The sequence below is a fragment of the Emys orbicularis genome, chromosome 1, assembly GCF_028017835.1.
Source record: "Emys orbicularis isolate rEmyOrb1 chromosome 1, rEmyOrb1.hap1, whole genome shotgun sequence".
NCBI classification, from domain to species: Eukaryota; Metazoa; Chordata; order Testudines; family Emydidae; genus Emys; species Emys orbicularis.
In genome coordinates this window covers 330,130,197-330,141,268 of record NC_088683.1, presented here as the reverse complement: position 1 = coordinate 330,141,268, position 11,072 = coordinate 330,130,197, and the positions used below count along the sequence as shown (strand labels likewise).

General features: G+C 42.1%; 1 protein-coding gene across 1 annotated transcript in view; it reads right to left on the bottom strand.

Annotated features, from left to right (window-relative positions):
- Window positions 1-8,815, bottom strand: part of PSPC1 (paraspeckle component 1) — a 60,637-nt gene extending 51,822 nt beyond the window's left edge. The window contains exons 1-2 of the mRNA XM_065420894.1: window positions 8,447-8,815; window positions 3,035-3,336 (exon numbers count right to left, since the gene is read on the bottom strand). Coding sequence (XP_065276966.1) covers window positions 3,035-3,336; window positions 8,447-8,815 — 671 coding nt within the window. The remainder of the gene's footprint in view (window positions 1-3,034; window positions 3,337-8,446) is intronic.
- Window positions 8,816-11,072: the final 2,257 nt, after the last annotated feature.

The window sequence follows — 11,072 nt, the reverse complement described above, 5'->3', positions numbered from 1 at the left end:
TGATCCCAATCTTAATGTGATGGAGCGTTGGAAGTCCTTCAACATTGCCAATTGCATCACTTATATTAAACGGGCAATGGATGCAATCAAGCCTGAAACAGTCAATGCATGTTGGTGAAACCTATGGAAAGAATGTGTGAATGATTTTAAAGGGTTTCCCGACCATTGACAAAGAAGTGAAACACATTGTTCAGGGGGCCAGGCAAGTGGGTGGTGCTGGCTTCATCGACATCCTCGAGGAAGAAATTGAAGAATTAATTGAGAACTAAAAAGAAACATTGACTAACGAAGCCTTAGAGGAACTGATAAAATCGTCTACAGAAGACAAAGATGATGACGATGAATAGGAAGAGCCAGCAAGTTGGAATCTTCATAAATTTGCTGAAGTGTTCGAAGCAGCGAAACACTTGAATGATTTAATTTCTGAATACGATCCCTCTATGGAACGAAGCCTCAAAATCACACGTAGTATCACAGACGATTTGAGACAGTATCAAGAAATGTTTGAGCAGCTCAAGAGACAACAGCAACAGTTGCCGATCACCATGTTTTTCAAGAAAAAACAACCAGCAGCAGATGAGCCTGGCCCATTGTCTCCTGGATTGACATCAAGCCCTGACAACCCCCCCAATAGTGTCATTGTCGTCGTAGACTAGCAAGAATATCCAGAATGAATGGTGGTTTACTGTTTTCCTTTTTTATTCTTTCATTCTTCCATCTCTCTCTCTCTTATGTAATTAAAAATACAGTACTGTAAAATTATATTTTGCATATGTACTCTATTATATACTGTGCATTACTGTATACATTATACATATTACTGTACAGGGTTATATACTGTACACAAAACCATGTATACTGTACTTTATGGGTGATTTAAGGGATTTTCAAGGGCAATTTTGACTATACGCGATTTTCGCCTTACGCGCTGACTTTAGAACCCACGTAAGATGCAACTCCACTGTAGACATCAGAGTTCCCATTACAATTAGAAAATAATTTCAGCATAACTGACTTTTTAAATGTCCTGTTCCGTAAAGTGCCATATTCTTAGAAATCAACATCTTCCCTTCATGAGCTATACCTCAATAGCATGCACACCAGAGTATCAAACACAAACAAGCAACAAATTATAGAGACTTGCTTTTGTGGGAAAGCCAATTCCATTCAGGGCCGCCCGGTGGGGGCAAGTGGGGCAATTTGCCCCAGGCCCTGCAGGGGCCCCCACAAGAATATAGTATTGCAACTTTATTTTTATGGAAGGGGCCCCTGAAATTGCTTTGCCCCAGGCCCCCTGAATCCTCTGGGCAGCCCTGATTCCATTACTTTCCCAACATCGTCAGTTCTATACTTTTTAATATTGTTATTTTACATACACAGTAGAGAGGCTTCAAATAATGAAAAACTTACAGGACTGCACAATACTATTCAAAGTGATATGATGGTATAGCCATTACAACATAGCATACGCTCATGTTCAACTTATGAAGAGAATCAAATGTTAATGGAAGAAAGAACTCATTTAATTAAAAAAGAATAAATTAAACCATGAGTACCTGATTCTGTCACCCTTACTCAAATTGAGTAGTACCTTGCTTCATGAAAATATGACTATTTTCAATGGAAATAGTCGCAGAGCAAGATATCAACACAAGGCAGAATCTGGCCCTCAATGGTCTGAAAAGCACCCTCGATCCCTGATTATTAAGGGCATTCAACATATAATACAAGAGTTTTTCAATACAATTGCATAAACCAATCAGGATGGGTAAAAAATGTGAAAAATCTCATCCCATTATGTAGATCTTCACAAAGAACCCCAAAAGCTACATAGAGTGTAACAAATTGTTTCATTGTATGATAGTTTTCTGGAATACTAAAACTGGTAATGTAAAGTTCTGGTGGCCACACTGTTCTTTCCATGGCGCTTCTTCTTTCCCTATCTTACATCTTTGTAGCACAGCAGTTTGCACAAAAGTATATTTACAAAACAGTTGCATAATGATTCCATTATCAGTTACATCCCGTAATGAGTGCCATATGTAATGTGCCTGCAACACAATGTAGTAGCCACAACGGGGACCTACTAAATATGCCTGTAATTTAGTCCATTAGGGAATATTTCAGATTTTTAATTCAGGCCAAAATCATGTGTTTTTATTCACTCAAACACTATGACACTCACCCAAATGAGAAAAGTTACAGATAATCGCACAATACATTTTTCCTAAGCAGTTGCAATTTCAACCATAATCAGCAAAGCAGCATGAAACTGCTGCTAGCAAATGCATGTAGGCGAGCAGTCACAACAACACTGATAGTCCTCTGCCATTATGGCAAAGTGTGAAAAGGCGGAATTACAAAAGTATGAAGGAAGAGATTAAAAAAAAGGTGATAAGGTGCTATCAATAATAGCAAGACATGAAAATTTTACCTGCCCACAGTTAGTAGGAAGCAATACAGTTGCAAACATAACCTTCAAAATATGAACAGATGCAGGGTCATGTTCCTCCTAAATCCTAAGTCTGCAAATAGAAAACTTCAATGCTTCTGCTTATGGTTTTGCCAAGATACCGCAAAGTAAACACCAACTAGAGTCTTGTCAGTTTTCACTACTGTTACTGGAAACTTCATGGTCAGGAGTGAAACCAAAAAGAATCTAATTACCTTTGGAGAATTCTGAATAGCTATGGAGAAAGTAAAAGTTACTGGCAAATAATTAAAGAATCTACAAAGAAAATAATACCACCTACCCATGAAAATACTGTATTTACATATAATCAAATAAATCTTATGGCTGTAGATATAATTCATAACTAGCTTGTTTTCAGAGAAAAATTCTTGAGCAAAGTAAGATGCTTGGTGTGAATACTCAAAACGACCTTCCAGCTGACATCTATTTCACAACAAATCTGGTGTCCCAGTTCTGAGAAAATAATAAAAGGTACGGCCATGCTTGTGGTTGCAGTTTTCTATACATTATAAAAACACTCACCCACGAATCTGACCAGAAAAAAAAAACCCGTTAACTTACGTTGTTAGTAAGAATGCCCCATCACTGCATCTCTCTAGAGCCTTCCTTGCCGGAGGTTTTGCTGCAAACTCTACAAAACCTTTTCCTGTAGCTCTGCCACGGTCATCTACAACAACAACAGCCCTCTCCACTGGACCAAATTGAGAAAAAGCTTGTTCCAGAAGCTCATTGGAAACCACAGGTGAAAGATTCTTGACTGTTAAGGCAGCTCCATGTGTAGCAAATCGAATACGAAGTGGTCTACTCTTCAAAATAGTACCATCAAGTTCTGTCTTTGCTATTTCAGCCAGTGTTCTAGATTCCTTTCCAAGAGGGAAAAAAAAAAAAACATTTTATATGCATCCATTCTATACTTTCCTCAAGGATACTGAGTCAATTTATTAGTTTTCAGCTATTTTACCATTACTTAAAACATTTTTTTTAAATTATGAGCATATTAAAATTAGGGGGGGATTGGTCAACATTCAAAGTATCCTCTTCCCAAAGCAAGAATATTTCAGATTCCATTTGTTCAATGATTTCAGCAATCTGCATTTGTTTTTCCATACAATTCATTCTAATAATATGTCATAAGAACATAAGAATGGCCGTACTGGGTCAGACCAAAGGTCCATATAGCCCAGTATCCTGTCTACCGACAGTGGCCAATGCCAGGTGCCCCAGAGGTAGTGAACCCAACAGGCAATGATCAAGTGATCTCTCTCCTGCCATCCATCTCCACCCTCTGACAGACAGAGGCTAGGGACACCATTCCTTACCCATCCTGGCTAATAGCCATCAACGGACCCAACCTCCATGAATCCATCCAGTTCTCTTTTAAACGCTGTTATAGTCCTAGCCTTCACAACTTCCTCAGGCAAGGAGTTCCACAAATTGACTGTGCACTGTGTGAAGAAGAACTTCCTTTTATTTGTTTTAAACCTGCTGCCCATTAATTTCATTTGGTGGCCCCTAGTTCTTGTATTATGGGAACAAGTAAATAACTTTTCCTTATTTACTTTCTCCACATCACTCATGATTTTATATACCTCTATCATATCCCCCCTTAGTCTCCTCTTTTCCAAGCTGAAAAGTCCTAGCCTCTTTAATCTCTCCTCATATGGGACCCATTCCAAACCCCTAATCATTTTAGTTGCCCTTCTCTGAACCTTTTCTAGTGCCAGTATATATTTTTTGAGATGAGGAGACCACATCTGTACGCAGTATTCGAGATGTGGGCGTACCATGGATTTATACAAGGGCAATAAGATACTTTCCATCTTATTTTCTATCCCCTTTTTAATGATTCCTAACATCCTGTTAGCTTTTTTGACCGCCGCTGCACATTGCGTGGACGTCTTCAGAGAACTATCCACGATGACTCCAGGATGTTTTTCCTGATTCATTGTAGCTAAATTAGCCCCCATCATATTGTATATATAGTTGGGGCTATTTTTTCCAATGTGCATTACTTTACATTTATCCACATTAAATTTCATTTGCCATTTTGTTGCCCAATCACTTAGTTTTGTGAGATCTTTTTGAAGTTCTTCACAGTTTGCTTTGGTCTTAACTATCTTGAGCAGTTTAGTATCATCGGCAAAGTTTGCCACCTCACTTTTTACCCCTTTCTCCAGATCATTTATGAATAAGTTGAATAGGACTGGTCCTAGGACTGACCCTTCAGGGACACCACTTGTTACCCCTCTCCATTCTGAGAATTTACCATTTATTCCTACCCTTTGTTTCCTGTCTTTTAACCAGTTCTCAATCCATGAAAGGACCCTTCCCTCTTACCCCATAACAACTTAATTTACGTAAGAGCCTTTGGTGAGGGACCTTGTCAAAGGCTTTCTGGAAATTAACTATCCCTTCAAAGAACTCTAATAGATTAGTAAGACACGATTTCCCTTTACAGAAACCATGTTGACTTTTGCCCAACAATTTATGTTCTTCTATGTGTCTGACAATTTTATTCTTTACTATTGTTTCAACTAATTTGCCCGGTACTGACCGGTCTGCAATTGCTGGGATCACCTCTAGAATCTTTTTTAAATACACCTCTACCCCGATATAACGCTGTCCTCGGGAACCAAAAAAGCTTACCGCGTTATAGGTGAAACCGCGTTATATCGAACTTGCTTTGATCCGCCGAAGCGCGCAGCCCCCACCCCCGAGCGCTGCTTTACCGCGTTATATCCGAATTCGTGTTATATTGGGTCGAGTTATATCGGGGTAGAGGTGTATTGGCGTTACATTAGCTATCTTCCAGTCATTGGGTACAGAAGCCGATTTAAAAGACAAGTTACAAACCATAGTTAATAGTTCTGCAACTTCACATTTGAGTTCTTTCAGAACTCTTGGGTGAATGCCATCTGGTCCCGATGACTTAGAATAGAACATCAGGGTTGGAAGGGGCCTCAGGAGGTCATCTAGTCCAACGCCCTGCTCAAAGCAGGACCAATCCCCAGACAGCTTTTTACCCCAGTTCCCTAAGTGGCCCCCTCAAGGACTGAACTCACAACCCTGGGTTTAGCAGGACAATGCTCAAACCACTTGTTACTGTTAAGTTTATCAATTAATTCTAAAATCTCCTCTAGTGACACCTCAAGCTGTGACAATTCCTCCGATGTCGTACTTTAAATTCATGAGTTTTGCTTGCACGTGTTAGAAGATGATTCCCCTAACACATTCCTACTGCAGAAAAGTATGCAACTCTTTATATGACAGTCAAAGTGAGTTCAGAACTTTCACACAACTTTTTTTCCATAGGGATATATATATTATTTTCATTTCTGCATCTGTGATGGGGTGGGATGGGGGGGGGGGGGGGAGTTTCCCTCATTCACTCTTTGACAGAAATTTTTAAATTTATAGGGAATTTTTTTTTGTTACCATTCTTTTTATCCACTATCACTTTTGATTGAACTGTTTTCAGAGTAGCAGCCGTGTTAGTCTGTATCCGCAAAAAGAACAGGAGTACTTGTGGCACCTTAGAGACTAACAAATTTATTAGAGCATAAGCTTTCGGCATCCGAAGAAATGGGTTGTAGCCCACGAAAGCTTATGCTCTAATAAATTTGTTAGTCTCTAAGGTGCCACAAGTACTCCTGTTCTTTTTGATTGAACTGATAGCTGAAATAAAGTAAAATACAAGCTACATCCTAGAAGCAAAGAGTTTTGTTTTCTCTAGGGATTTTCATTATGCCTGTTGTATTTATTACCCTTCACTTGTTTTTGTGTCTTTTGCATCTATCTAACCCAAGTGTCAGTCTTCCCTGATGTTGCCCTCCCATTCTTATCCTGGAGTGTTTCCTTTAACTTCTTTCACCTATACCCCAAGTTATTGTACTAAAGGAATCATTCCTCAAACCAAGGAAAGTGGGATACAGCTTTCTCCACAACCTCTGCAAAATTGTTCAGTTGGCCAAAAAGGCTGCAAAAAAGAGTGACATGAGATGCTCCATTTCTTAATCTTCTCAGCAACTACTAGCAAAGGGACTGTATTCTTTCCCAGTTATATAGTCAAGAAAAAAAGCCTATGTATAGCAACATTTTTAAAAAATACAAGTGTTTAGACATTAGAAAAATCAATGGCAAAGTTACAATTTAAAACAAATCTAAAATACTGTAAATTATGGAAACTGACAATTTAAGTACCCCAAAAAAATCTTAACTCTGCCTTTCTATGCCCACCACCCTGTGCATTCTCTATTTACAGCCGATTTGGCTATGAAAAGCATCTCAGCATAGCAAGCAGACGAACATGTTAAAACCTATGGCCAATAACCTAGTTTTGACTGCCTCAATTTTTTCATGAGATACCAGAAACCAGATCCTCAGAAATGATGAGCACATATCATCCAAAAACCAGGCAGGCCCCTTTAAGGTTTCTTAAAGTGGAGACCACTAAGTGGGGCATGCAAAAACACTGGTACACCTCTACCCGGATATAACGCTGTCCTTGGGAGCCAAAAAAATCTTACCGCGTTATAGGTGAAACCACATTATATCAAACTTGCTTTGATCCGCCGGAATGCGCAGCCCCCCCCAAGTGCAGCTTTACTGCGTTATATCCGAATTCATGTTATATTGGGCCGCGTTATATCAGGGTAGAGGTGTACTAGCAACTTTTGAAAATGTAGGCCCTTCTTTTCAAAAGGATCTCAAGGAAACAGCAATTGTATCTAACAACAATATATTTCACTAAAATGCAAATGGTATAACTCCGTATACCTCAGTATACCTCTGAAATTGATGTTCATGCTTTCATGAATGGAAGCCTACAGCAAATAATCCTACCGGGCTCAGACTGTGCATATTTGGCTTTCAAAGAACTAAAGTACAAAAGGAGGGGAGAAGTATCCAGAGTCTCCTCCTTAAAGTATAATAAAACGTTAATTCATGCTACATCATAAACAGGAAAAATCCAATTAGTCACACAAAGAAACTTCTGGAAATAATGCAGTGCAAGGATGGGCCAACCATCTCAACCCAACTAAACATGCTTTCTTACTCAAAGCAGCATTTTCCACTATTGAAAATTAAAAGGTCAGTATCAGGTTATCTGTGTAGAACATGGGTAGGCAACCTATGGCACGTGTGCCAAAGGCAGCACGCGAGCCCATTTTCAGTGGCACTCACACTGTCCGGGTCCGGGCCACCGGTCCGGGGGGGCTCTGCATTTTTAATTTAATTTTAAATGAAGCTTCTTAAACATTTTAAAAACCTTATTTACTTTACATACAACAATAGTTTAGTTATATATTATACACTTATAGAAAGAGACCTTCTAAAAACGTTAAAATGTATGACTGGCACACGAAACCTTAAATTAGAGTGAATAAATGAAGACTCGGCACACCACTTCTGAAAGGTTGCCAACCCCTGGTGTAGAAGAAGTGGGACTGTTGGGTGGGACATGAAGGCAGCTGGACATGCAGGTGGACAGGCAGCAGTGTGCACTACTGGGGCTAGAAATGGAGGCGATAAGGCAGATGGCAATCAGTGTATGGAAGCGGGACCATGACAAGGTATGGAAGAAAGAACTGTACCAGGCGGAGGAGCAGAAGAGAAGCAATAAGGCTGGTGGCAGTAACACTAGCACTGAGCGTACTGACAAGGGAAAGGAGACGAGGCTGCAGAGAAACATCTGTCCCACTCCGCCCCCAACACGCACACAGAGGCCGGGGGGGAGGGGTGGGGGAACGACACAAGCACTGTCCCTCTCCCCCCCACACACACACCGTGTCAGGGGGGTGTAATTTAGGCGACTGTAGGGGCCAGGTCCGTCCCAGTCCCACCCACAATGCCTGTGCGGGATGCAAACACCGAGACGAGACCTGTCCCACTGCCCCCCACACGGTGCCTGTACCGGAGCGGGGAGGCCTGTCCGACTCCCTCGCAGACACGTACGGGGGACGAGGTCCTTACCAGGCGGATGAAGCCGAAGCCGCGGTCGCGGTTGATGAAGACCTCGCTGGGCTCCCCGTAGCGCTCGAAGAGGCGCTTGAAGTCCTCCTCGGTGATGTCGGTGGGCAGGTTCCCCACGAAGAGACGGCAGCGCTGCGTGTAGCTCTTTTCGCCGGGCTTGAGGAAGCTCTTGATGTCGATGGTGAACCCGACCTCCTGCTCCTCGTCGCCAGCCTCTTTGACCTGCGCCAGCGCCATGGCCCCTACCTCGTTGTCCGCCTCCAGGCCCCGCATCCCCTTCAGGCCGCCGCCCCCCACCATGCCGAGCGGGGCCGCCGGGGAGCTGTTTTCGATCCGCACTTGTTTCAAGTTCCGGCTGTTCGCTGCCATGTTTCGTCTTCCCTCGGTCTCTCTCGCGCTCTCAGGGGGTCACGGAGCCGCACTTAGCCGCCGCAGCTACCGACCGGACCACCAGCGAGCGAATTCAAAATGGCGGCGGCGCCAACCCCAACGAGTTAATGTCTCTAAGGAAAGCCCCTCCCTCCAGCTGCCCAGCCGTTGCGCCTGCGCAGTGACTCCCACCGGCGGGAGGAAGGGAGCGTGGGGACCGTAGGAGCCGGGCGTGTGGAAGCTGGGACTAGTCGGGGACTGTGTGGGCTGGAGCGCGCGCGCCGTGGCGTACTCCAATGGGGTGGGGGCAGGTTTGCTTGTGTCCCCGAATGCCCCGTTCGCTGTGCTGGGACGTTCATCCCATGGCGCTTTTCAGAAGAGCAGGGGGTTGCCCTTTTAAATCCTGCCGCACCCTTCTTGGCAGCCACCCTCTATCGAAACGGCTGTGGTTTAGTGGATCTCTACAGCGAGTGAAGCAGTTTTGGGTCCTTCATCGTAAAGCTACGTTATATCTAAAGGCTTGAAAAAGTCTGGTGTTTCATTATAGTAATCACTGCCCTAAAGTGCTTACTCGCTTAGACCATAATCCTGCAAACACACGTGCAGAACATTACTAGCAGTACCCCCCTAATTTGCATGTGTATATTTGGAGGATCAGGCCCTTGAAATAAACAAGATTCAAAACAAACAAGCGGGGTAGGGAGAGAGGGGATGCATGACTGCTACTTAAGCATGTTTTCACACAAGCAGTTTATTTGTTCTTAATTTTGAGACAAGGTTCTGCTGCACTAGATAGAGATCTGTGCTGTATTCCCAATTTGTATAACCTGTCACTTTGTGATCAGTAATAAGGATTGTGAAAGGCACAGAATTAACAACGACCGGTTAGTAAAACAGGTGAGTCTAGATTAGAATCTGTGGTTGCCTAGGGCTAGGCCTTAGTACATTATATATTCTCCTGGACCTAGACCAAAATGTATCGGGATAGGGAAAAGCTGCAGCAGGTTGAAGAGGATAATGACCGTCATCATGCATTTTTGTCTGTCCCATCTGAAGGTTCGGCTCTGAGTGGAAAATGCTGAAGTACCAGGGAGCTGCATGTGCCATGGTAATGGCATGTTATGGGATTTTGGTGTATTTCCAAAAATAGCATGTGCTGTGTCAGACAAAGACGGGCAGTGGCAATTGTCAAAACCTTTAACTTGGAAAAATCTGAATGGATTTGCATGAGGCCAATAAAGAGCCCTTCCCAGAACTATCTCCCTGCCAAAGTTCAAAGTAAAACTGCAAATAATGGAGGTGTTAGAACTCTTTTTAAAAAGTTGCAATAATTTTTCATTGTAGACAACGTTATGGGTCACTTCAAATTAAACCTCAGCTATTCAGAGAGGATTACAAGAGAATATCATTACAGTGCCATCTGGTGACTAAATCCAGGATTGTCTCAAGAATTTTAATCAAATCAAGTGGAAAGAAAAAATGGGAAACCTAGAATAAATTGTCTATCCTTTGTGGTCTTAGAGAAATCAGATGGCGAGAACTTCTAATTTAAAATGTATTAGTGGGCTTCCTTTCTCTGTTCAATTCACTACTAAGCATAATTATACAATGTAAGGCTGCTGGGTCTAAATGGAGAAAGTAATCTTCTAAACATACCACATTTACAAGATGCTTCATCAAATCTAACCAAACGTAATTAGTACAACATTTATTTGCAGGCCATGTCATTAGAATCTGGAAAAAGTGAGGGGAAAAGCCAATGTCTCTGAATATATCTTCCCTTTTACTCCTATAGGTAATGCTGATCTTAGTCAAGGAAACAAAGGCTGCCAGAAATTTGATTGTCAGACTCACCAGTTTGAGCTTGAGGAAAGCATCCTTGAGGAAAGCATTCTAAAGGAGTAACTTTGAAAGCTGTATCCCTCACAAACATTGCTAGGTCACAGAATATATGTTTGGCAATATTTTCCAACTAAAGTACTTTGCCTGTACTCCAGCTTACAAGAAAGATATACTCAGACTCCCAACTAAAATAGAAAGCAGTGTACTAATCCTTCCACTGTGTAATGCAGCAACATCTGAAATATAATATGCCCTCAGCTATTTCTTACCAGTCACTTAAACTGTGTTTAAAAATAGGAGATGGACTTGGGCAGGCAGTTTACCCAAACAAACAAATAAGTGATCTGGAACTTTTTGTGCAGCTGTATCCCAGTCAAGCAGGGAAATGTGTGGTACAATCAGAAATGTAGGGCTG